The sequence below is a fragment of the Pinus tabuliformis genome, chromosome 3_2 (genome assembly GCF_031772625.1).
Source record: "Pinus tabuliformis cultivar Carrire ecotype Pingquan chromosome 3_2, CPIR1, whole genome shotgun sequence".
NCBI classification, from domain to species: Eukaryota; Viridiplantae; Streptophyta; class Pinopsida; order Pinales; family Pinaceae; genus Pinus; species Pinus tabuliformis.
The window spans coordinates 43,530,207-43,556,221 of record NC_142302.1 but is presented as its reverse complement, the minus strand read 5'-3'; the positions used below and the strand labels follow the sequence as shown (position 1 = coordinate 43,556,221).

The following is a 26,015-nucleotide window of genomic DNA, read 5'->3' as shown; positions in this document are numbered from 1 at the left end:
ATAGCCAATGTTGCACGAAGCGGGAGCGAAGCGGAAGCGCGGAAGCGGAAGCGGAAGCGCGGAAGCGTCATTTTCCAAAATCTAGGAAGCGAAGCGTCCGCGGAAGCGTCTGCTATATATATATATATTTTTATATTTTTTTGCATTTATACTCAAAACAAACATCCCAAATACCAAATTAATTGTAGAAGACATGAAAACATGCATATTTTTGCATAAATCAAGATAGATATGGCATCCATGATTCCATTGTAGTTACTAGTATGTACAACAATCATCTATATTCTAGCTATTACAAACATACATCAAATTTTTAAGCATATTATAAAACATAAAACATTTAAGCATATTATAAAACATAAAACATAGAGCATATTATGATTTATCCAGCAAGTGAGCAACTGTCAACATTTGTCATGTCCAAAATTCAAATAATAATGTTTACAAAATATGTCACTTGGTGACCGCCAAGCCAAAAAGGTTCAAAATTCAAATTCACAAGTCTACAAGTCTAATGAGTAATCTATGACAAAAAGTAGTAGATTGTGAATATATCTACTAATCTCTCCTTCTTCCACCACGAATAGAACGTGGTGGCGGGCCTCCACGTGGTGGCAATGAAGAAGATGGTGCCTCTGGAAGTCGTGGCACTGAAACTGATGAAGAAGAACCCCCTGCTGTTGGTGTTGAACCATGGAACCTAGGAACCAAGGGACCAGATGAGGGAGCATCTGCTATATTTATATTTTTTTTTGCTTTCATTTGTCACCCTAACCCAAGGTGGACCCACCCCCAACAAGCAAACTCACCTAAAATTTAAAAAAAAATTGAAAAAAAAACGATTTTCTAAATGCTTTTCCGGAAGCTTTTCTGGAAGCATCTGGGAAGCGCCTGGGAAGCGTCTGGGAAGCGCCTGGGAAGCGCCTGGGAAGCGTCTGGGAAGCGCCTGGGAAGCGTCTGGGAAGCGTCTGGGAAGCGTCGTACGAAGCGCGCTTCGGCGCTTCGGAAGCGCCAGCGCTTCCAAATTTCCAGGAAGCGTCTAAAAATTTCGGAAGCGCGCTTCCGGCCAAGCTTCCTAGGCGCTCCTAGGCGCTTCCGTACGGGACGCGCTTCGGGGCTTGGAACCGGGGGGGGGGGGCGCTTCGTGCAACACTGGTTATAGCCGCAAAGATCGAGGAGGAGGAGTTCTCCATGACAGCCGAGATACCTCCTGGAGGGAGGTGGGCTAATTTGGAGTTGTAGTTCGAAAGAGCTACAGATGGGCAGGATCCTTGAGGAGTCCACATCTTGGATCAATACCTTGCTACGGGAGTCCATATCATCAGTGGCAGGATGGACTAGTGTCGGATGGTGTCGAGGAGTGTCGGGGAGACAGTTGCAGTGGCTAGGAGCACCAAAGACTGAACAACGCAATAGATTCAGAGGGTCAGCGCAGAGACTAGCAAGGGTTAGTTCCAACATTCACGTGGTATCATATTGAACAATGTTAGTTCAGTAATTTTGGATGTTTTTCAGTTGTTTCTCTCGGCAACTGAGTTGCAGTACGAATGCAGTGTTAGCAGTGGCAGTGCTAGCAACATAGCAGATGCAGCATTTGAGAGGAAGTTGTAGTACAAATGTAGCATTGGCAGTGGCAGTGGCAAAGGCAACAGTACAATTGCAGCAACAGTGCAGTAGTTGGTGGACAACATGTCAGAGATCAACAGCGCAGAAGACGATGCTTCAGAGTCAGAGCAGTATGTAGCAGCAGTGTATTGCTAGAGCACATTCCTCGCTAAGAGAGAATGTTGATTTGGGGTAGCATCAGATGTGCTCTAGGCCTCAAATTTTGCAGGGAGGCTTGGGCACATGCATTCCAAAAAAATCAGAAAGCGTTTTGGGAAATTCCACCCAGAGATGATTTTATTAAAATAATTAATATTTTTATTGGAGTTCCTAAGTCTAAACTTAGGAAAATTAAAATATTAATGGTATTAATCTAATTGTGGATGTAACTTCTAGAAAAAGATAGAGATCAAGTCAAAACGATCTGAGCCTTTGATTAGGAATTGATCTTGGTCGTTAATTGTCCAAAGGAAGATATAAGAAGGGGCTTGAGGGTCATTTGGAAAACACACCGAGAGAGATTAAGAGATTGAATTTCTGAAGTGAGAAGTTCTCAGGAGGAAATTCGATTGAGGAGATTTCTTGCAGTTGAGGAGCAAGGATAACATCCGAGAGAGAGATTTTTTCAGCTGGAGAATCATCAGCAAAGAGTAATCCAACAGTGGTAGCGTTGGGCCAGAGGGGCTGACGCAGAGGCAGCGCAGAAGCCAATAGGGAGTCCAAAAATTGTAGAGGGAATTCAAGTTTCAAAGGCCGGGGTGTGAGACTAGGAGGCAGAAATCGAATATTGTGGGCAGCAAATCGACCAGCCAGAGGATTAATGTTATCCCCAGAAAACTTGACGCTAGGCTGACGCAGATATTGCGCAAAGGCAGCCAGAAAAGTCGGGGGTAATCATTCTGGGGCTGGATCAGCCAGGATTTCCAGTGATAGTGTGAGGTAATCTAACAAATCTTTCTACCAGTATCTCTCTATAACTGAATAACCTAAGAAATATTTAGAGATGTATTCAGAATTTGCTACTACTTAATAATAATAAACCCTCATAACCATTTCACTGGTTTTCCCGCATTGGGTTTTTCCAGGGACATTTGTCCAAAAATAATGGTGTCTATTGTGTTGTATTTTCTTTCTTGCTCAGTATCTTGTTTCCTCTTATAATTTAATTAAGTGAAGGCTGCAGTGTATGTATTATGATATTTGTCGTAGGAAACTGCAAGTAATTTGTTTAAAGGAATTTAACAAATAATTGTAATATCATCAGTTGCTGCAGTAGGGGTTCCTGTATTTAGAAATGTATTCAGAATTTGCTATTGCTTAATAATAATAAACCCTCATAACCATTGCATTGGTTTTCCCGCATTGGGTTTTTCCAGGGACATTTGTCCAAAAATAATGGTGTCTATTGTGTTGTATTTTCTTTCTTGCTCAGTATCTTGTTTCCTCTTATAATTTAATTAAGTGAAGGCTGCAGTGTATGTATTACGATATTTGTCGTAGGAAACTGCAAGTAATTTGTTTAAAGGAATTTAACAAATAGGAGTAATATCATCAATCGCTGCAGTAGGGGTTCCTGTTGTGGAATTTTCACAGTCCAATGTGGAATTTGACCCTAGTTGCAAAAATTAACAATCCCTCCCAACTAAGAAGAATTCCACCTTTCAATATTTGTCATTTGATTAACCTGTCAAGACTGTCTCTGCTCAACTCTATCTACTGAAACTTTCTCAGATCTAGAAGAAGAATCGGGGAGCAATAGCTTCCACCCTTATCTAGCAATAGGATAACTCATCATACAGGGGAGTGAACCCTCAACCCTGGAATTTCATCGGGGAGCTTACCCTCAACTCGGAATCATATTGGGTTATCTCAACCCATCCTATTGCCTACTTATCTTCCCATCGATGACCCTGAATAGTCATGTGGTAGAACACCTACATCATAATCGCCTTGGGTTGTACACCCCCAAGTACACTCTCACTCGTTGGCCAAACAAGGAGCGGTACTCCCAACAAGCTTGGCTTGTGGGTATGATGCCAACTGGGGTATACTCTACAAAGACCAAGATAGGGTGAGCTACAACTCCAACCCTATGGGTAACAGATAGGGATAACACCCTATTGTCCATAGTTCCCTCAACCTCGGAGCCCTCCATCTCGATTCCTCACCCTGGGAGCTCAAACAGGGTAGAAACAGTTGGCTCAGTGTTCTCGATCAGCGCTACCCCTTATCCAGAGGGGATACATTCATCAGTCCAAGCTGCTCTCTGAAGACCAAGAACTTTCTCTTGGGTAATGCCTTTGTGAGAATATCTGCAATATGTTTGTCTATCGATATGTGGTTGATCTTGACAGCTCCTCTCCGTACCATGTCTCGAATGAAGTGATATCGAATTTCAATATGCTTGGATTTGTCATGGAACACAGGATTCTCTGCCAAACAGATTCCACTCTTGTTGTTATAATATATCATTGTAGTATCTAGGACCTGCTCACAAATCTCTCCAAAGAGCTTTCTCAACTAAACTGCTTAGCAACTAGCCATGCTAGCGGCAATGTATTCTACTTCAGTGGTGCTTAATGCTACAAACTTTTGTTTCCTGCTCATCCAGGATATCATGGCAGATCCAAGACTAAAACAACATCTAGAAGTACTTTTCCTGTCGAGAACATTTCTGGCCCAATCAACATTAGTATATCCATGAAGTTTAACATTTCCTACAAAATATCTTAGACCAAGTGTGATTGACCCATGCAAGTATCTCAATATGTGTTTGGCAACTATCCAATGTGAGTGGTGGGCTCGGTCATGAATTGACTCAATGTGTTTACTACATAGCATATGTTTGGACGAGTGTTTACCAGAAACATTAGAGCCCCAATCAGTTGTCTATACTGGGATGGATTTTCTAAGTCTAGTCCTATAGCATCTCCACATAACTTCTTGAAGTTCATTTCCATCGGTGTAACCATGGATTTACATTTAGTCATTCCAAATCTTTCCAGTAACTTTACAACGTATTTTCCTTGTGAAAGGAAAATCTCACCAGGCTTTTGCCACACCTCAAGACCCAAAAAGTAGTGCATGAGACCAAGGTCTTTCATCTCAAATTCAGATGCTAGCTTCCTTTTACATTCGATCATCAGAGGCTCACTACCTGTCAAGAATAGATCGTCAACATATAAAACTAAAATCAATGGCATACCTTGAACTATCTTGAAGTAGAGGTTGGAATCGGCATTGCTTCTTGTGAATCCCAACTTCGCTAAGTAACTATCAATACATGCATACCAAGCTCGGGGAGCTTGCTTCAAACCATATGATGCCTTCGTCAACCTGCAAACATGAGTTCTTCTATCTTCCACTTTGAATCCCTGTGGTTGTTCAACATATACTTCATGTAACATGCCATGAAGAAATGTAGTTTTTACATCCATCTGATGAAGAGTCCATCCTTGATTTGCAGCAAGGGCAACTATAGAAGGGATGGTTGTATATTGAGCCACATGAGCAAATATGTCATCATAATCTTCTCTCTCTTTCTGAAAGAAGCCTTGAGCTACGAATCTTGCTTTATATTTCTCAATCCTGCCATCAATTCCATGTTTGATTTTGAATAGCCATTTTAGAGTCACAACAAATTTACATTTCGGCCTAAGTACAACATTCCATACATCACTTTTCATAATTGATTCATATTCTTCAGCCATAGCATCCTTCCAAACTTGTTCTTTTACAACTTCTTCGAATGAGGACGGTTTGGCTTGAATCATAGTACTCATAGCAGCAACATATCCCTGATACCTGCATGGTTGTTTCCTTTCTCTGAATGATCTACGAATGGGGACATTTCTTTCAGTATCCTGTAAAGTATCTCAGAGCCAAAGTGGTCTCTTCTTAGAGGGAGGATCACTTGGAGGAAGATCTAACAGATCCATAGGCTCTATGGGATCATCAATCATATTGGACTCAGGCACGGACGGACCATCCAAAATATCCCAATCATCATTCTCTTCCTTGGGAGGAGGAGGTGGAGGAAGATCTCTTGCTTTTCCAAGAGTTGCATCTTCATCAAATGTTACGTCCCTACTAATCTCGACCTTCCTCTGACTAGGAATATAAATTCTATATGCTTTAGAATTTTCACAATAACCCACAAACATACCTTTTCTACCAGTAGCTTCCAATTTGTTCCTTTTGTCTTTCGGCACATGAAAATATGCAGGGCATCCAAATACACGAAGATCGCTGATATCAAGGTTAATACCTGTGAATATTTCTTCAGGAGTCTTCTTTTCTAATGCTTGATGAGGCACCCTGTTTTGAACATATACAACAGTAGATGTCGCTTCGGCCCAAAGGAACTTTGACACCTTTTGATCATGGAGCATAGCACGGGCAGCTTCTAATATAGACCTGTTCTTCCTTTCCGCTAGACCATTTTGTTCAGGAGTGTATGGCACAATTGTTTCCTTCTTGATTCTATCTTTCTTGCAAAATGTTATGAATTCTTTTGACATGTATTCGCCTCCATTGTCTGACCTAAAGACTTTGATTCTCTTTCCTGATTGATTTTCGATCAAGGCTTTGAATTCCTTGAATATTTCGAAGGCTTCATCCTTGTTCTTAAGATAGTATATCCATGTCTTTCTTGAAAAGTCGTCAAGAAAAGTGATGTAGTAGAGATGACCACCAACAGAATGTACAGACATCGGACCACATATATCATAATGAATGAGATGGAGGATTTCATTTGTCTTGTTCTTACTAGAGGGAAATGGTCCCCTTGTTTTCTTTCCACTTGCACAACCTGGACAAACTCCATCATGATGAGCTTGAACATTGGGAATACCAGAGACCAATTTCTTCAAGTTTGGAAGAGCATCATAGTGAAGATGAGTCAGTCTATAATGCCACAATTCACTCAAACGATTGGTATTATGAACCAATGCTAGAAGAGGTCTTCCAGTGATTCTATAGAGTCCTTCAAATCTCGATCCTAATGTGAATGCATTTTTCATAGGTGAATCTCAGGCCAAGTCAAGACTTTACCTTTGATGAAGGCAACCTTCATCCCTTTATCTTCCAATGCGGATATAGATACCAGGTTCTTCATTAAACCTGGCACATACATAACATCATGCAGCAAAACTGATTCTCCAAAATTCAACTGAAATTTGACAGACCCAAAGCCTTTCACGGGATGAGTGGAGTTGTCTCCAAGAATGACTTTCGCCTAGTCTCCCTCTCTACCAGATTAGAGAGGACTTCCTTGTAACTAGAGAAATGATGAATGACCCCACTATCAACCAACCATCCCACAAATCCGGTGGAGAAGAACTAATAAGAGCAGAAATAAGAATGTGTTCAGATTTGTTTACAACATTATTTTCATACCCGGGAGCCTTTGACTTATTTTGAGAAGGACGATGTTCTTCATGGTCACTTGAGGAGTCCCTTCTACTTCCATCGAATCTTCTATCATAGTTCTTCCTTTGATAGTCTTTTCTTCTTTTCTCATTATAGTTGCTTCTAGTGATGTAGTGATGTATTTTATTCTTTTCGGGACAGTCACAAGCAAAATGACCTTTCTTATGACAATAGAAGCATTGAACCAGAGATAATGATTTGTCATTTCTTCCTTTTGAGTTTTGAGAAGGAGGCTTCCGTGATGGACCTCCTTTTGTCTTCTTCTTTCTGTCATGAGTGATATATGCAGTGGGCTCTCCCTCTTCATGCTTTTGAATCCTTCCTCTTGTTATCATCCTAGATTCTTCTTGTGTGAGCTTCCCAACAACTTCATCAAATGTCGGAAGGACATTGTTGTCGCTGCTTGTAGTAATGAAAGTTTCCCAAATGGGAGGGAGACCTCTAAGAGTTACAACTACTAGCTCCCTGTCCGACACATTTTCTCCAACTCTTTGCAATTGATCTCTAAGGAAGGTGATCCGAATAATGTAGGATTGAATGGATTTTCCTTTGTTCATATTAGTCTCCTTGAGTTGATCTTTCAAGGTGATGATTGCATTCAAATTGTTAATTTCATACATGCCAGCTATCTTGTCATACATATCTTTATACTTTCTTAAATTCCCAACATATGCAAACAAATGATCTTGTAAACCATCAGCTAGAATTTTCTTTGCTTTTGGACTCACCTTTCTTGTACCTGTTCTTAAGAGAAGCAGAAGCATTTTCTTGAGACTCAGGCATCCTTCCTTGACTGTATTCTAGCACATCATTGTTGTCAACTATGATTTCCAATCTGACTTTCCATGCAACAAAGTTTGATGCATCACCGAACTTTTCGTGCTCCATGAAGGTAGAAGATGACATCTTGACCTTGACCCGACAATCTACTATTTGAAAGAGAGGGCTTCAATGCTTGTCTTCTTTTGGGCTTATCCTTCACCTCATCTTTGATACCATGCTAAATTTTATGATATTTCTATGTTGTATCAGTTACTTTAGTCCAATATATATTTTCATTAACAATGCATCCAATTATTAGCAGTATGATCAATCATAAATGTAACTGAAGAAAGAACAATATATGCGGTGCAAAGAAGACAACAGCACAACCATAAAAGACAGCAAATTGGTCCAAAACCAAAGAAAAATCCCACTAGGGGGAAACCCTTTCAAATCTTCTTCTTTAGTAGATCGTCATAAAAAGATTTCAGCAGAGAGTACAATGAGCCCAATACATGTAATTGCAACGGATAATAACTAATCAGATTTGTGGAACAGCAGATAGAAATCTAGAATCTACTAGATCACTGAAGTTAACTAAAGCCAAAATGTCAAACCCTAGATTGGAACTAGGTCGCCCTCATCAACACTGTCTACGAGCGACCAAAACTCCTGGTCGCTCTCTCGGATACTGTATGCGAGCGACTGTGACTGCAGAGTCGCTCTCAGGAGGCCTTCATGCGTGCGACTGTGGCAAAATACAACTGAAACCCAAAGTCGCTCCCTTACTATAGTTGTGCGAGTGACCGAGATGTCCTGGTTGCTCCTAGCACTACTTTGTGCGAGCGACCGGGATTGGAACCTCTCAATCTGCCTCTAAACCCAGAGTCGCTCTCACTAAACTATATCCGAGCGACCAGAGAGCTAGAGTCACTCCCTTGCCTATTTTGTGTCTGTGACCAAGGACGAAAATGTCCTAATCTGTGCTAGTGATCGAGATCCAAAAAACCCAAACTCGGAGTGAACCTTTCACCTGTAATTTTGGACCCTGTGCGAGCCAAGACAAAATTGAAGAATAGAAAGATGATGTGATGAAATGAACTCGAGGTCGCTTCCTTTTATAGGCTTTCCTGAGGGTTAACCTGGGGTTAAGATTGACCCAAGTAGTTACCCATGTGGTTAGGGTCAACCTATTCCATAATGTATGTATGAATAAAATAATTCAAAACTTAACTTCCGTTTAACCAAATTAAGTGATCTTTAGGTCGATTTTGGTCCTCTTGAAAAGAGGAATTTAATGCAAGCATCAACTTGGTCATCTGAGTTGCCCAATGTGGAATTTGACCCTAGTTGCAAAAATTAACAAGATCAAGTGGAGAAAGCTAAAATAGAGCTAGATCTAGGCCCTTGAGGGTAAAATCTAGTCTCTAAAATTTTTTGCAGGGCCAGCGATTGAAGAAATTGGGCAAAATTTCAGATGTGAAGGAGGTTAATTTTTCTAAAGTTGGGGTTTCATTTTTCAACCTTCCGAGGCCCAAGTCTAGCCCCTCCAAGGCTAGCGTCCTGTTGAAATTTCCAAGTCTATCCGTTAGAAATTTAATCTGTATTCTTCTGGTTTATTTCTTCTACTTGTTAAATTCGAACAATTTATTTAAAACATATAAATAACGAAATAAACACAATACAGTCTCAACATCTACGGAGCAACAGCTGAAAGAAAACAAAAACACAAGTGACACCATTATTTTTGGACAAATGTCCCCGGAAAAACCCAATGCGGGAAAACCGGTGCAGCTATTCTGAGGGTTTATTATTATGCAGTATTTGCTTGAGTACAATTGGGTGCCAAATTGGCTCACCCGACAAATAAAAATAACTGGCAACAATCCCTCTCTATTCAGAAACAGGTATTCAGAAAACCTGTCCCACGAAACCCTCTCCAGCGACTCTGAAGCTCTGCGCTAGCCCTTCTGGCCTCTACGTCACCCCCAAACCCCTCTGCGTCAGCCCTCTGAGGCACTGCGCAACCTCTGGGACCCTCTACGTCACTCCAATTGCTCTCTGCGTGGATGACGCAGTCCCTCTGGCCTCTGCTGGGCTCTGCGTGGCCTGCTCTGGCTACTACTTCTCGCTCTTTGCCTCTACGCTGGTCTCTTGGCACTGTCTCTGCCTCTCTGTCCAGTACTCACTGCCCCTCGTTGCTGATCACTGATTCAACTTTGCTTAGCAACCCCGCTCTAGCAAATCGAATGACTGATCACTTTGGTGTATCTTCCAACTGACCCTCAAGCCTCCTCTTATACTTTTCTCATTGGTCCTTCAACAGTCGAGATTAAATCTTTAATCAACGGCTAAGATTAGATTTGGCTTGATCCATGACTTTTGGAACCTTCTAACCTAATTTTATATTAATACCCATTAATATTTTATTTTTCCTAAGTTTAGACTTAGGAACTCCATTAAAAATATTAATTATTTTAATATCTCCCAAACTGGGTACAATCTATCCAAACCACTTCTGGGTCTTGGAGATCTAATGTGCTTTAGCCTCTCCACCAATTTTCATGGTTAGAGCACATTCGATGCTACCCCAAATCAACACTCCCTCTTAGCGAGGACTGTGCTCTAGTAATACTCCTCACTGAGCATTACTCTAATTATATGGCACCGGTACCTGTGTTGATGCTAGGCCTCCCCGCCCAACATCCTTTGCACTGCTGCATCCATACGGCAACTCCCTCTGCATCCATGTTGTTGCTAGTCCATCCTCCCAACACTGCATTTGCACTGCATCCCCCTCTCATCATGCTACTGCACTGCAACTCAGTTACTGAGAAGTAAGTAACTGATCCACCCAACTTCTGACAACCCTGTTAGGCTATAAATACTCCCGACGCTGAAGCTCCCTCTACCGGTAACAAGTTCTCCCTCTACTGACCTCTGTGTTGCTACAACAACTCCCTACATCTTGCACCATTGCAAACCTCTTTGTGCCATCCTACACTGTTGCAACATTCCCGTGCCTCTCACACTGTTGCAGCTTGCTAGCCTTGCACTGCCTAGGGACTCCTGCACTGTAGCACTCTTTGTCGCTTCATCTGCATCCGTCTCTACCAACATTCGCCAATCCTGCTACTCCTCTTCGGGGCTCCCGTAGCAAGGTATAATCCAAGATGTTGGGCACCTCAAGGATCCTGCCCCTCATCGCCTGTAGTCCTCCTAACTACAGCTCAATGTCTCCCCACCTCTTCTCTAGAGGTACGTGAGAACTCATTGCACAATTGTCATCCTCCTCAACTTCTTTCTCTGCCTTCGTTGGCGTTGCCTTAGAGTCAGACGCCTCTCCCTTGTTCTTCTTCTTCAGACACTGGTTCGCATAATGACCCAGTTCCCCACACTGGAAGCACTTGACCTTGGAGAGGTCCTTCTTCTTCCTCTTCTCCTTCTTTCCCGCAGATGCCAGAGCTGCATCCTCTTTCTCTTCCTTCTTGATCTAGATTCTTTTGTTGCTACTTCCCATCTTGCTCTGCCTTCTGATTTCCTCTTGGCGAAGAGCCGCCAACAATTCTTCCCAATCTGGAAGATCTACCCTGCCCAGTATGCTCTGGACAAATGTCTCCCGCTCCTCAAAGACTACGTCAAGTGCGGTCCTCACCATAATCTCTTCATTTTGCATGGCTCCTATGGAAATCAGTTGGTCCCGAATTTCCTTCAACCGACTAAGGAAGTGATCTATTTGCTCCCCCTTGTGCATCTGGTATGACCGCAGCTGATTCTCAAGTAACATCTTCCTCTGCACGGAAGTATGCCGGTACAACGTCTTCAAGGTGTCCCACATTTCCTTTGTTGTCTCCTTCTCGGCAATATGTTGGACCACATGATCCTTGACCCCATCAAAGATGATGTATTTTGCCTTAACCATTGCCTCCTTGTACTTCTCATTAGCTATCGGGTCAACTGGGATAGCCATTGTTCTCAAGGCGAAGCCCTTGATGCAACGTCTATCTAGAATAGACAAGATCTTAGCCTTCCAGACCACAAAGTTGGACGCCCCGTCCAGCATGTCTTGATCCCTCAATCCATTCACGACCATCTCTTTGCTCTTCTTGTTGACTCCTCCGAATCTCTCTACTTCTCGCCTAGAAGTTCTCCTTTTGACTCCTGCTAAGTCTCTCTACTTCCTGCCTGGAAGTTTTCCGCTAGACTCCCTCTGAATCCTGATTTCCCTCCTGGAAATCCTTCTGCTAATCGTCAAGTCACCCCTCTCCAATCGTCTATGCACCCACAGCATTGAACCGGATTACTTGGCTAGAAATCTGCCTCGGTAGCAACTCCCTCTACTCGTGTTTTGCCCTGTTAGGTACTGCTCTGCCCACAGTACCCCACCAGCTTCACTCCCGCAAATTTCCCAAAGCTTCCTATGCCCCAGCAACTGAAGGACTGAGCCTCTAGGCTTTGCGCAATCCCGGCACTCGAAAAACAGCTCCCTCAACCGTGTCAACCCTCCTGGTCTCTACATGAGCCTCTTTCTGCCCTCCTCAGCTCTGCGCTGGCCTCTCTCTGGTCCGAACTGATGACGCAATCCCTCTGCGTCAACCCTTCCTCTGTCGCTTTAGCAAGGATCAGCTTCTGTTACTCGGGACAGCCGATTTTGCTGCAAATGCTCTGCTTAGCTGATACCTTCAGCTCTCCTGTGATCTGCAACCACAATCTGATACCATGTTGAAATTTCTAAGTCTATCCGTTAGAAATTTAATCTGTATTCTTCTGGTTTATTTCTTCTACCTGTTAAATTCGAACAAGTTATTTAAAACATATAAATAACGAAATAAACACAATACAGTCTCAACATCTATAGATCAACAACTGAAAGAAAACAAACACACAAGTGACACCGTTATTTTTGGACAAATGTCTCCAGAAAAACCCAATGCGGCAAAATCGGTGCAACTATTCTGAGGGTTTATTATTATGCAGTATTTCCTTGAGTACAACTGGGTGCCAAACTGGCTCACTTGACAGAGAAAAATAACTAGCTGCAATCCCTCTCTATTCAGAAACAGGTATCCAGAAAACTTGTCCCACGAAACCCTCTCCAATGACTCTGAAGCTCTGTGTTGGCCCTTCTGGCCCCTACGTCAGCCCCAAACCCCTCTGCGTCAGCCCTCTAAGGCACTGCGCAGCCTCTGGGACCCTCTGCGTCACTCCAGTTGTTCTCTGCATGGATGACGCAGTCCCTCTGGCCTCTACATTGTCTCTTCTGGGCTCTGCGTGGCCTACTCTGGCTACTGCTTCTCACTCTCTGCCTTTGCGCTGGTCTCTTGGCACTGTCTCTACCTCTCTGTCCAATACTCACTGCCCCTCGCTGCTGATCACTAATTCGACTTTGCTTACCAACCCTGCTCTAGCAAATCAAATGACTGATCACTCTAGTGTACCTTTCAACTGACCCTTAAACTTCCTCTTATACTTTTTTCATTGGTCCTTCAACGACCAAGATTAAATCTCTAATCAACTGCTAAGATTAGATTTGGCTTGATCCATGACTTTTGGAACCTTCTAACCCAGTTTTATATTAATACCTATTAATATTTTATTTTTCCTAAGTTTAGACTTAGGAACTCCATTAAAAATATTAATTATTTTAATATCTCCCAAACCAGGTACAATCTCTTCAAACCATTTCTAGGTCTTGGAGATCTTATGCGCTTTAGCCTCTCCACCAATTTTCATGGCTAGAGTACATCTAATGCTATCCCAAGTCAACACGTCCTCCTCTTAGGCCCCTGCGTCAGCCCTTTAGCCTCCTACATCATCATTTTTTAAGCCTTTTAGGACAAGTGGTAAGCCCTAGAGGCCTCAGCCTCCTCTCCTTTCCCCAGTGTCTGAGTTTTAGGGCCTTTTTATGCCTAGCCTTGAGGCCTAGAGGCCTCGACCTCCTCTTTCAGCCTTCTTTTCCTACGTCGTGGTCCTTGTGGGGCCCACGACAACTCTTTAGGGCCTCTAGCCTAGTTGTTATCCCTTAGAGGGCCTTCTCCCCCCTGCGTCAAGCCTTTTGGGCTTTCCCCCTCCTCCTTTTCCTCTTCTGAGGTCTTTCTTGGCATTTTCTCTTAGCCTTTAGCCCTCTTCTAGCCTTAGCTTGACCTCTATCTATTTCTGAAAAAAAAATGGGACTGAAGCTTGGTGTATTTTGCAGAAAATTTGGTCCTGAGTGGGTGTTTTCAGGTTCCAAGAGCATTGGAGAAATTTTGGCAATTTGGGCAACTTTATCTACAAGGCCTTGGGCCGAGGGTTTGCTCTCTAAACCCTATTCTCTTACTGTTTTGTTACAACTGTAAATTATGGTCTATAACAGTGATATAAGTGCCCTAAAAACACATCTAATTGGTCAAAATACTTAAAATTGCAAAATAAAGTTTTGCTAAATTTTTGGCCACTTGGGCATTGAAGATCTAGCCTAGATCTAGTAATTTGCTTGCTGGAAATTCTCTGCATAATTACTGAATCAATTTTGAATATTTTCTTAATAACACACCTAAAAAAGCTCAAAACTTAAGTTTTCCAGTTTGACAATCTTATTCCAAGTTTTGGGCATGTTTTGGCACTTGTTGTAGCATAGATAGCTCACTGTTTACATCTTTTCCTACTGCTGTAATAAACATTTCAGATCTGATATAACTGTGGTAATCTCATCATAAGAAGGTTGAATACATCTAAAATATTGAGTTGGAAAAGTTGATTTGATAGTTGGATTTCTCTTTCTTACATTGGGCAAGCATATGCACTTTGAATTTGGTATCTAAGGCAAATTTACTCACTGCTGTCATAAATTCCTTATTGTTGTCATATCATTCACTTATTGCTCATTAAAAGGTCATTGGAACATAAATTGCATAAGTGCTTTCATAGTTTTACATTCTATTGTTCCTTGTTGCTAGCATTGATATTGTGGAAGTAACTAACACTGTGTTTTCCTTGTGAGTTTATATGCTATAAAGTTCATACTTGATCCGGATTTAAACAGGAACGCAACAAATTACATAGATAACCATATACACAAGGATGCAGCGGAAATAATACTTCATTTCATTAATGGAAAATACTGAAATATGCTTACAACCAGAAATGGAAATAAACCAGCTAGGGCGATGGTAGCTTATCTCTGAGAAGAGATGTGATGGCTACATGCCTCTGAACTGTATTACAATGAGGCTCGCAGGCCTATTTATTGTTGAGAAACAATGGAAAACCCTTAACATTCCAAAACCTAACCCTAGGAGATGAAACGCCAAACTGTGGGCCCCGTTTGGGGTAAATTGGTACATCAACTTCCTGGGGTCGTAACTTTGGCATATGATCTCCGTTTGACGCGTACAATAGCTCATTAGAATCTAGAATCTGAGATGATAGACTATGGGATCCCAAAGTGCACCCACACTCGTTCAAAGAAGAGTTTAGCAGTGGCTTCTGCTGTGATATTCTTCTTGCAGGCCACCATAATGGCCATCTTCGAGAACCTGTCGAGGACCACAAAAACACAGTCATTTCCATGCTTAGTGGAAGGAAGGCCTGACATGTAATCCATGGAGATGGATTCCCAAGGTCGACTAGGGGTAGGCAACGGGGTATAAAGGCCGTGCTTCTTAATGGTCGGTTTGGCAATGGCACAGGCAGTACATGATCGGATGTACTTCCCAACATCCTGTCGAAGATTCGGCCAATAGAAATAATTTTGCAGTACTGCCACTGTTTTCTCGACCCCGAAATGCCCAGCAGCCCGACTGTAGTGTGCTTCCCAAATCATCTTGGCACGCTCGCTTGAAGGAACACAAAGGTGACCGAGGTGGCATAATAGGGCATCCTGGAGGTGAAAATCTGCAACATGCCGACCCTCCAAGAGTGTCTGGTATGTGTGGCCGAATTCTGGGTCGCTTTTGTAGAGAAGTGGCCAATCAGAAGTCTCGTGCCCACAAGAGTTGAGCACAGTGGTTAGCGCCATGATCGGTGGCCGACTGAGGCAATCTGCAACATTATTGGTGCTGCCCTTTTTATACTTGATATTCAAGTGAAACTGTTGCAGGTATGTAGACCACTTCTGATGGCGATCATTCTGCAATTTCCCTTGGGTCTATATGAACTGCAGAGGTCGGTGGTCTGTGTGGATGACCGTTTCCTTCCCCAAAATGTAATGCTTCCATTGTCAGCAGGCCTGTACAATGGAATACATCTCTTTATCATAAGTGGGGTACTTCCGGACTGTGTCTGAAAGTGTTTCACTGTGATATGCCACTAGATGTCCATGTTGAGTAAGAACTGCCCCAATAGCATAGTCAGAGGCATCTGTCTCGACCTCAAATGGTTGTTGTAAATCTGGTAACGCGAGCACTGGTGCCGTGCAGAGGCGATCCTTCAACTCCCTGAATGCCTTCTGTTGAGATTCAGACCAAAAGAATTTTGCTTTCGCCCCGCCCTTGGTGACTTGACTCAAGGGCCAAGAAATATGAGAAAACCCCAACACAAACCTGCGGTAGAAGTTGGCAAGGCCTAGAAAGCTGCGGAGCTCTGTTAGAGTGGTTGGAGAGGGCTAATCCCGAATGACTTGGATCTTGGCTGGATCGACATGCACCCCCTGTTCATCAATGATGTATCCCAGATACTGAACCTGGGTCATGCCAAAAGTGCATTTCTCCAAATTGGCACATAGCTTGTGTTGCCGCAGTGTTTGGAGAACCTGTCGGATGTGGTGGAGGTGCTCTTCCCAACTCTGGCTGAAGATCAGAATGTCATCCAAGTATACTACTACAAAGGAGTTGGTGAATGGCCGCAAGATGTCATCCATTAGCCTCATAAAGGTTGCAGGAGCATTCGTCAATCCGAAAGGCATGACCAACCATTCGAAGAGGCCCTCCTTGGATTTGAAGGCAGTCTTCCACACATCGGAGGGTTCGATTGGTACCTGGTGATATCCTGACTTCAGATCGATCTTGCTGAAATATTTCGCCCCCTTTAGTTGGTCTAGGAGGTCATCAATCCGCGGGATCGAGTACCTATTACGGATAGTGATCTTGTTCAGCGCCCGATAGTCAATACAGAGCCTCCACGTCCCATCCTTCTTCTGTACCAACACGATCGGGCTCCCACAGGGCGATGAACTCGGACGGATGTGACCTTTCTGCAGGAGCTCCTGAATCTGCCTCTTGATTTCATCGTTCTCCAGAACGGAGCGCTGATAAATTGGTCCATTGGGTAGCGGCGCACCTGGGGTCAGATCGATGGAGTGCTTGACTTGACAGTGCAGAGGAACCCCTGCCGGGGAGGTGAAGATGTCCTCGTACTCCTCCACAACCTTGTCCATCTGTAGTTGTCGTGCAGAGGGACCCCGTTTGGAGGCCGCGGCCACTGTCTTCTTCTTTCCTTGAGGGCGTATCATCAGGAAAACAAATTTCCTGGTTTTGGAAATGATCTTACTGCATTGTTTTGCAGTAATCAAAGAGATGGCGGCAGGTGGTGCTACCTCTGGTATCCTGAACAACTTATTTCCCAATGTAATAATAACAGCACGGGGCCTTGATTCATACACAGCATGTCGCTTCCACAAGTATGGTTGTCCTAGTAATACATCACAAACTTCAAGGGGAGCAATGTCACAAAATACCTCATCTGTGAAGGGCTTGATGTTGTATGGAAGGCGACACTGCCGGCTCACGCGAAGATCTCGTCCTTGGTGGAGCCACCCGATGGTGTATGGTTGTGGATGTGCTGTGGTCGGTAAGCCCAACCGCTTCACGACCTCTGCCGAAATGAGGTTCTTTTGACTCCCGCTATCAACAATGAACTGTATCGGGGAGCCCTTTACCCACATCTGGGAGTGGAAGAGACGCTCCTCCTCCTCTGGATCTTCGGGTTCATTTTTCTGGATCTTCGCGGTAGCAACAGTGGCGCTGGGATCCGCATCAATGATCTGCTTCCCTTTTTCATACCCCTTATCGGGTTCTGACTCAGAGTCGGAACATGCATCTGATTCTGAAACCTTTAGCTCAGCCACCAGTGACTGCTTGGCCCGACACTCACTTGTGTTGTGAGTGGAGCTCTTATGGAACTCACACCATTTTCCAGTGTCCTTTCTCGGCTTCGCGGCGCTATTCTTTGCTTGCAGCTTTGGCTGGTTGTCTTGGGTTGTCCCGCCTTGGCTTTGTCCTTTGTTATGTGGTTTAGGGGCACCTTTCCCCTGCTTTGGATTCGCAGATCCAAAGTCTCGCTTCTTTTGTTTAAACTTCTGCTCGACCTTGACGGCATATCGGTATGCTGCGCCGAGCGAGGGGATGTTTAGGAATTGTATTTCTTCCTGGATGTACTTGTGCAGGCAGCCACGGTATTTGAGTATCAAATGTTGCTCCGAATCCTTGATACCCAACTTTGTGCGAAGGGTATGGAAAAGATTGGTGAACTCCGGCACATCTTGGTCCCTTCCCTGCCGCAGCGTGGTCCACTTTATGTATTCATCCTCATAGCTTCCGACAGGGTAGTACTGCTCCTTGATGGCATCCCGGAACGAATCCCAGGTGGGTGCGGCTGAAAATAGTGAGCCAGTACTTTCATCCTTCTGCTCGCAGTAGGTTTCCCACCAGTCCTTGACGTGGGGGGCTGCTTTGAGAAGAGCAAAAACAATCTTTTCCCGACTCGAAAATTCATGAACAGAAAAATAACCCTCTAGCAGATTTAACCATTCATCTACGGCATCTGCGTCTATCTGACCCTCGAATATGGGGATTTCAAAATTAACTTGTACCTTAAAGGGTGTGGCGTTTCCAGAGTAGCTGCTGGAAACCGATGCGTTGCTTCTGGGTAGCCGCTGAAGGATCTGGGCAAAGTTGTCCATCATCGCGTTCCGTTGTCGCTCGAGGGCTTCTTCGAGCAAGATTTTGATGGGATCTCCTGCCCCCTCGTCTTTCTTCTCGTCCGCCATGGGAGGCCGTCGGGATTTGCGAGGCTGGTCTTGCAAAGGTTCAACCAGTTCAAGCCCTAACTCCTTATATCCCGACCTTGTTGAGGACATGCAAAGAAAAACAGAGAAAAAGCAGACCGCTCTGATACCACTGATCCGGATTTAAACAGGAACGCAACAAATTACATAGATAACCATATACACAAGGATGCAGCGGAAATAATACTTCATTTCATTAATGGAAAATACTGAAATATGCTTACAACCAGAAATGGAAATAAACCAGCTAGGGCGATGGTAGCTTATCTCTGAGAAGAGATGTGATGGCTACATGCCTATGAACTGTATTACAATGAGGCTCGCAGGCCTATTTATTGTTGAGAAACAATGGAAAACCCTTAACATTCCAAAACCTAACCCTAGGAGATGAAACGCCAAACTATGGGCCCCGTTTGGGGTAAATTGGTACATCAACTTCCCGGGGTCGTAACTTTGGCATATGATCTCCGTTTGACGCGTACAATAGCTCATTAGAAAGATCTATCCGAGCACTATCATTGTTGGAACGGGCAACATCGGTCCATCCCATGGACCCATGTTGCCCCCGGATTCCCCAAAAAACGTCGTTTAGGGCCTCAAAACGGCTCCGGAAGTTCAGGACCCGAAAAACTGCTAGAAATAGTAAGTTGTGCTACAATTAAGGAAACTGAAAATGCTGAGAAAGACAATGGTGGGGGTCCAGGTGGACTTGGCAGGTGGCCACCAATATCCACCTGGATCAATACTTCACATAATAAGTTCACTCACTAAAGCACTCTAATCATAACTTTCATTGGTATTGAGTATCTTTGGGCATTTCAAATCTAATTGGCATTGGAATATCTTTAGTGATTGTGATTGGCATCTTGTGTTGATAATTATTGGCTAATTAATAAGTGAATAAGTGCTTCAAATTCCTTAAATTGATATCATTGATTAAGTATCTTGTGGATTGATTTATTATTGGCACTAAGTTAATTGGCACTTCCTTGCTTGTGAGGTTGCGTACAACTCATTGATAAGTACTCTTGTTGTTAAAGATTTGTCATAAATTAAAGTACTTAAACATTAAGCTAATCTCAAACTAAGGATTTCACTCATTATCATTGCCTAAACATTCTAGCCTTAGCTTGCATTAAAAACTCAAACTAAGGATTTCACTCATTATCATTGCATAAACATTCTAGCCTTAGCTTGCATTAAAAACTTACCTCCAAGCATAAGCTTGGTTGATAGACTCCTAGGACAACCCTTTTTCATTTAGCTTGAGGGATTCAGTGTTTCTTAGTGGTTAACACAATGACTTTGCAGTTGTCAGAGCCACAGTCTCTGTAGCGTCGGAGGCACTGGGTGGTTAGAACACAAGGGGAGTTATCATTAAACAAGTCTTTGCTTGCTTCCCATTGGCTTCTATCCCACGACCTACTGTGAAGACTGTTCTCAAAATAGTTAAGGGAAAGGTTCCATTTAGACTAGGCATATAATCTAAAATTAACCAAGATCCTTGCATCACACTTAACTCTTAGGAGTTGCATCTCATATAGGTTAGTTGATTATATAAGCAACAGTTGTCCATCCGGTTACTTGGTCATAATTTATAATAAGCAAGAACTTTTGACTCCATAAGGCACTGGTCTCAATTCTAAATTTAATCAAATCCTCAATCTTGTTAAATTTTCACCAAGTAGCTAGGCCACTCAACTGTGTCTCCTAGGCAAGTTGGTTCCCAACTTGTTTTCCATCATCTCACTTCCATAGGGACTACCCCCCATAGCCTGTTGTTGGGAGACAGCTAGAACAGAGTGAGCGGGGATCAGAGTGATAGACCTTGTCCTAAGTCATTGTCGCGGTGCCTGTACAATATGAGTGACAATGTAATGTTCCAAAAAGGAAATAACAGTGCTAAACAAGCAAAATACACATACGACACAAAAAATTTTAGACAACAATTAAAGACCCATAAAATTGCACTAGAATTGCGCCAAATTGAGCCATTTTATTATCAAAGAAGAGTACAACGCATGGAATGTGTGCACTTGGCTTGCCAAAGCAAGCTAGACAATCTAGGTATGAAAAATGCTAACTGGATGCGAAGGAAAGATTTTTCCTCAATGTTCTGCACTGGCCCTAGAAATTCTACAACTGCTGGCTGTAAGAAACCCTTGTTTGAGCCTCCAAAATTGATTAGAAAATTCCGCCAAATTAATATCGAGCTCTCCACCAAAAACCCAAAAAGGGTTTGGCCTATCTCCAAGCCAAAGTCGAACCCAAAAAATTGTGCAAATTCCCCAACTAACTAGCAATTCACCCAGTTATAAGAATTAGGATTTCAGGCCTGAATATCGCCTGCAAAACTCTGAAATTTTAACCACAGACTCCTCTCAAAAAACCCACAAAAACCCAGAAATAGTTTGGCTGGATTTTGACCTTCCAAAATCGACCCCCAAAAAGCCCTGCGTCCTCCAGAACTGTTGAAACACACTGACTATCAATATTCAAGCACAATCCTCCCCAAACAGCCCAGAAAGGTAGCAATCGCCTCCACCAATACTTCCCTTATTTCTCCCGGCAAGGAACAACTCCAATGGTTGAGTCTCCACCACCCACGTGTGCCCAATCTCTGCCCTCTGCGCTGGCCCCAGGAACTATGAAATCCTCACTGAAGAAAGCTATCACCTTCAGCCCAAAAACTCACCCAAGTGAGCAACAAATCACCAAAGCTTCTCTCCCGGAATTTCTCCCGACAATAGCACCTCTGAAGAATGCAAAGGACCTCAACTCGATTTCCCCACTGCGTCCTCCAGAAATATGCACCACCGAAAAAACTCTAAATGCAAATGCTAGAAATCACACTAAAAATCACCTTTGGAAGATTATGGAAGAACCTCTCTAGGGTGGCACTCGAAGTCCCTCGAAGAAAGGGTGAGTTCTCCGCTCGGAAAACTCATGCTAAACAGCAAGTGACCCGGCTAAGCAGCTCGAGCAACTAAGAAGAAATTCGATATGCCAAAGATGTCAAATGAAGAGTGTTGCCTCCTTTTTATAGATTTCGTGGAGCCTTTTTCCCTCAATTTTCCCTCCTTCATGGGTCCCTCACTAAGCCTTCTATTTTCCCTCTCATGCATTTCGAACCATTGGCTTAGGGAGTATGTATTTCCCTGTGTGGGTGGCCCCACATGCTACTAACGAAATCCCAAAGTAACTTACTTCTAACTCCTAAGTCTTCTAATAAAAATGAAATGGGCCCCATCACCTCCGAAATTGGCCCCAAAATGTAGAAATTAATCTTGTTCCAAAATAATTTACGAAGGGACATTACAGACAACAGGTCATACCTTGTGAACGCCCAGGTGGGGTATGTACCTTAAGAGACAATGATGATTGTGTCTATAAATCATTGGTCTCGCCAGCATTGTGCTATGATCTTGTGGAGAGATAGAGTTGTTAGTCAAGGCCTTGCTATATGACAATGTTGGTTGATATGATGCTAAACAGATGGGTTACCAATCCAACTCCTCTTATGAGATCTCTTCAGATTGAGAATGTCCATGTACCATTTATGAATACCTCCCTAGTTAAGAGGGAGCGTTGAAAAATGTGTAATGAGGTTCGGTCTTCATAAATATGAAATGTACTTTTGATTCTTGTATATTGTATAATGAAAAAAAAATATTATTATTATTTTTGGAGCATGGGTTTCATGCTCAAGGTCTTTTATTTTATAGGTCAAGCACCCATTGAGTGCTTCTAGGGTTTGTCCTAGGTCAAGAAGTCAAAAGAGTCATTGTCATAAGTTGAAGGCCCCATCGGGCACATTGAAACTTGTAAAGAAAATTATTTTTGTCGTTAAAAGTGTCAAAATACCCTTCAAGGCCAAGTAAGTCTGACAGCTGGGAAGTCAGCTTATTTTGAGGAGCCACATCCACCTTGAGAAGCCTATATAAAGGAGGAAACTTGACCTCCTTGAGACACATTCATCACTCACTCATTCAAGCAAAAGAGAATAGCAAGAAGGCAAGCAAAGAAATAAGAGGACAAAGAAACATTGTTTTTGGGCTAATTCTCTCTCACACGTGCGAAGAAGAGAAGCTAGGGTTTGCTGCTTCAAGGTTGAAATTCTCTATCTATTGGAAGAGGATCAAATCTGCTAGAAGAAGAGTCTACTAGGTCACCTACTAGCCCTAGACAAGGAAGCAAGGCAAGCGAAGTCATATGTGTATTTTTCTTGTTTAGCACTATTATTTCCTCACACATGTGGATGCAATAGCAGTTGCAGGGGGCCGAAAATTTCAGACCTATAGTAGAGGCCAAAATTCTGAAGCTAGGGATTGAAGTTGTGCTGTTGGAAGAGATTTGACTGGGTTTGACTTGGACAAGGGAAGCACATCATTCAGAAAGGTTGGACTTGGTCTTGGTCTAGAGGTCTTGGAATTCGTCAATTGAAGAATCTATAAGAAGAGAAGAGATTTTGCAGGTTTTCCTCTCAAGTGGAGAGGTTTTGGCTCTGGCTTGCCCCCTACATTCTTTGTTCGTGTATACTATTGTTCTTCTTGTTTTGGTAGTTGTTTGATGATATTCGAACATAATAATAAGTGAAGAAGCTAATAAAGTAAGAAAAGGTAAAAGGACATCACAAGCAGTTATCATAGAAAGAGAAATCATCTTAACTATTGCCCAATAGATTTTTCAACAGTGAGATAAATGTCTGAAGTCCTATAAATAGGGGCACTCAAAGAGATTAAGAGTGATGATAGAGCACACTTCTCTGAGATAATTAAGGGTAATTGGTGTTGTTCTTGTAGTATAATCATTTGTATATGTTGTGATAGTGTATCTATCTCCATTTTTTATTGTTCTTAATTACATATTTGAAAGGGTACACCGTTGTGTCCAGGAAAAGCCTGTCTGAATGTGTGAATGTTGTTGTTGTGATTTAAATTGCGCCTAACAAGTTAACAACACATTTCCTGCATATTAATGTGTCTTGTCAAATAAATCTTTAATTCCTCTGCATAAATCTGCAATTCTATTTGATAATAGAACATTCTTTGTGTTTCAGTCCATTAAAAACCTAATTGCTCCAACAAGTGGTATGAGGTTCATATATCTGATCCAATAAACATATTGTTTCCACATGATTGAAATTATTGTAAAATTTTGAGAAGATGAAGTGGTTATTGATTAAAATAATTTTTGGCATGGACAATTTTAGGTTTAGATTTTAGCAATTTGCATTGGCTTGAATGTTTCTTCAGGGTAATGAATGGAAATAATATTGGCACATAGTTCTTCAATCTGATATTAAATGTCGTTGATGTTCTTGAATGTAATGAAAGCCTGAAGGTATCAACAACCATGGAAATATCTACTTTTCAATCAATACATCTTCCCGTGTGCTGTTATTTATATGTACACACAACACTTTCAATTTCAATTTTCAAAAGCATGCTTGTGTTCATATTTTTTTTGTGATACATTTTCAACTTTGCTTTTGTTGATTTACGATTCTATACTTCTCTTATTCTGACATGTTTGAGTCATTTCATTCAAAGGGCTATGCTTACATCTTGACACACCCTGGAATACCAACAGTCTTCTATGACCATTTTTTTGATTGGGGAAGCTCAATACAAGACCAGATTATAAAGCTGGTAAGAAATAAATCCTCTCATATTACCAAACTCTTGAAAATTTGATTGATGTGTTGCTGAGTGATGCTAAAAATGTCTCTCAAATCTCATGGCTAGGATATAATTTGTTGATGTTTTGACATACTTATAAAATGAAAATAGGTTTGGATAAGAGCAATGCAATTGTGTCATTATGATTCATTTTTTTCGGTATGCAGTAAAAGCATGTGTGCATTACTCAGATGTTTAATTTGTTTCGTAAGCATGTTGCAGTCAATCTTTACTGGTTTGGATTTGATTTCTGTCTGCAGCATCCTGCTGTCTAAATCATGTCTGTGATTTAATCAATAATGCTGACAATGGAACTTTGCACAGATGAACATTCGAAGAACACAAGATTTGCACAGCCGTTCTGCAATCAGGATTTTAGAGGCCAATTCCAGTGTTTATGCTGCAATTATTGGAGAAAAGGTTTGCATGAAGATTGGAGTTGGATCATGGTGTCCAAATGGCAAAGAGTGGAAGCTAGCTACTTGCGGTCGTAGCTATGCAGTCTGGCACATGGAACATTGATTTTCCATGTATTTGTATTGGCTAGGTACTAGTATCATGGTGTGAATAATGTCCGTTTCCAACTGTGGAAATGAGATGCATCCGCATCATAGAGATATTATATGGTGTGTTTCAGATGTAGAATTTTCTGCTCAATTTTATGGCAAGGGATATTCTCCATGCATAAGTTACATGCATCCCAACACCTTACAGGTTGTGCCATAAGGCTTGGGATCTGTGAAGCTCATCTATGCCAGATATCCCTTGACCAATTTTATGGTCTGTAGAGGCATATGTTATGAGAGCATCCGATGTTGAAATTTACTATCCTGGATGGATAAAGATCAGAGAATCATGTTTATCTGTTCAATACATTCTCTACGTAGCTGTCTATGTTTCTACTTGATCTGTGTCCTGAAACCTTTAAAGTGTCATTTTCTACACATATGTTGTTTTGCAAACTTTACTGTTCCCGAGCCCTAGGTGACATAGATTCATCTTTATGAAATTTCGTACTATTTGGTGATATCAAGGTAGACATGGATGCACTTTTGGAAATTCTTCTTTCTCCATTTGTAATTTTTTAGATCATAATTGCAAAGCACAAAGACACATGGCCAAAACAAAATAAAATGATATTTTACTAAAATCCACAAATAACCATAAAATGTTGACGGGATCACCAAAACATACAAATATTACAAAAGATCAAAGGATTTTGCTAAACATCACTGTCGGGTGCGATACAAAGATAAACGTAATAAAAATTGAAAATTGATAAACAGCAAATGAGAACCGTAAGTAACACTGGTTTTCCAACAAAATTAACCAGAATAAACACCTCCAATCCTAACGTTTATCCACAGAAATGTGATGCTTTGAAGTTCTTCATCTGAGTTAGAGCTCTTGTGATGAAACTCTTGGGGCCTTTTCCTCCCAGGATCACCTGCGTATTTGAATTTGAAAATATTTGCAATGAGAAATTCCTGGATTCCCCATTGTTAGTGTCTTATTAAAAAATAATTGTTCTCTGTTGAGTCAAGTCAAGAATA

At 42.1% G+C, this 26,015-nt stretch overlaps 1 protein-coding gene across 4 annotated transcripts in view; it reads left to right on the top strand.

The window, feature by feature from the left end:
* Window positions 1-25,369, top strand: part of LOC149179728 (putative alpha-amylase 2) — a 368,705-nt gene extending 343,336 nt beyond the window's left edge. For all 4 annotated transcript variants that reach the window (XM_089415779.1, XM_089415777.1, XM_089415778.1 and 1 more), the window contains 2 exons: window positions 24,334-24,432; window positions 24,787-25,369. In XM_089415779.1, coding sequence (XP_089271905.1) covers window positions 24,334-24,432; window positions 24,787-24,984 — 297 coding nt within the window. In that variant the 3' untranslated portion in view covers window positions 24,985-25,369. The remainder of the gene's footprint in view (window positions 1-24,333; window positions 24,433-24,786) is intronic.
* Window positions 25,370-26,015: the final 646 nt, after the last annotated feature.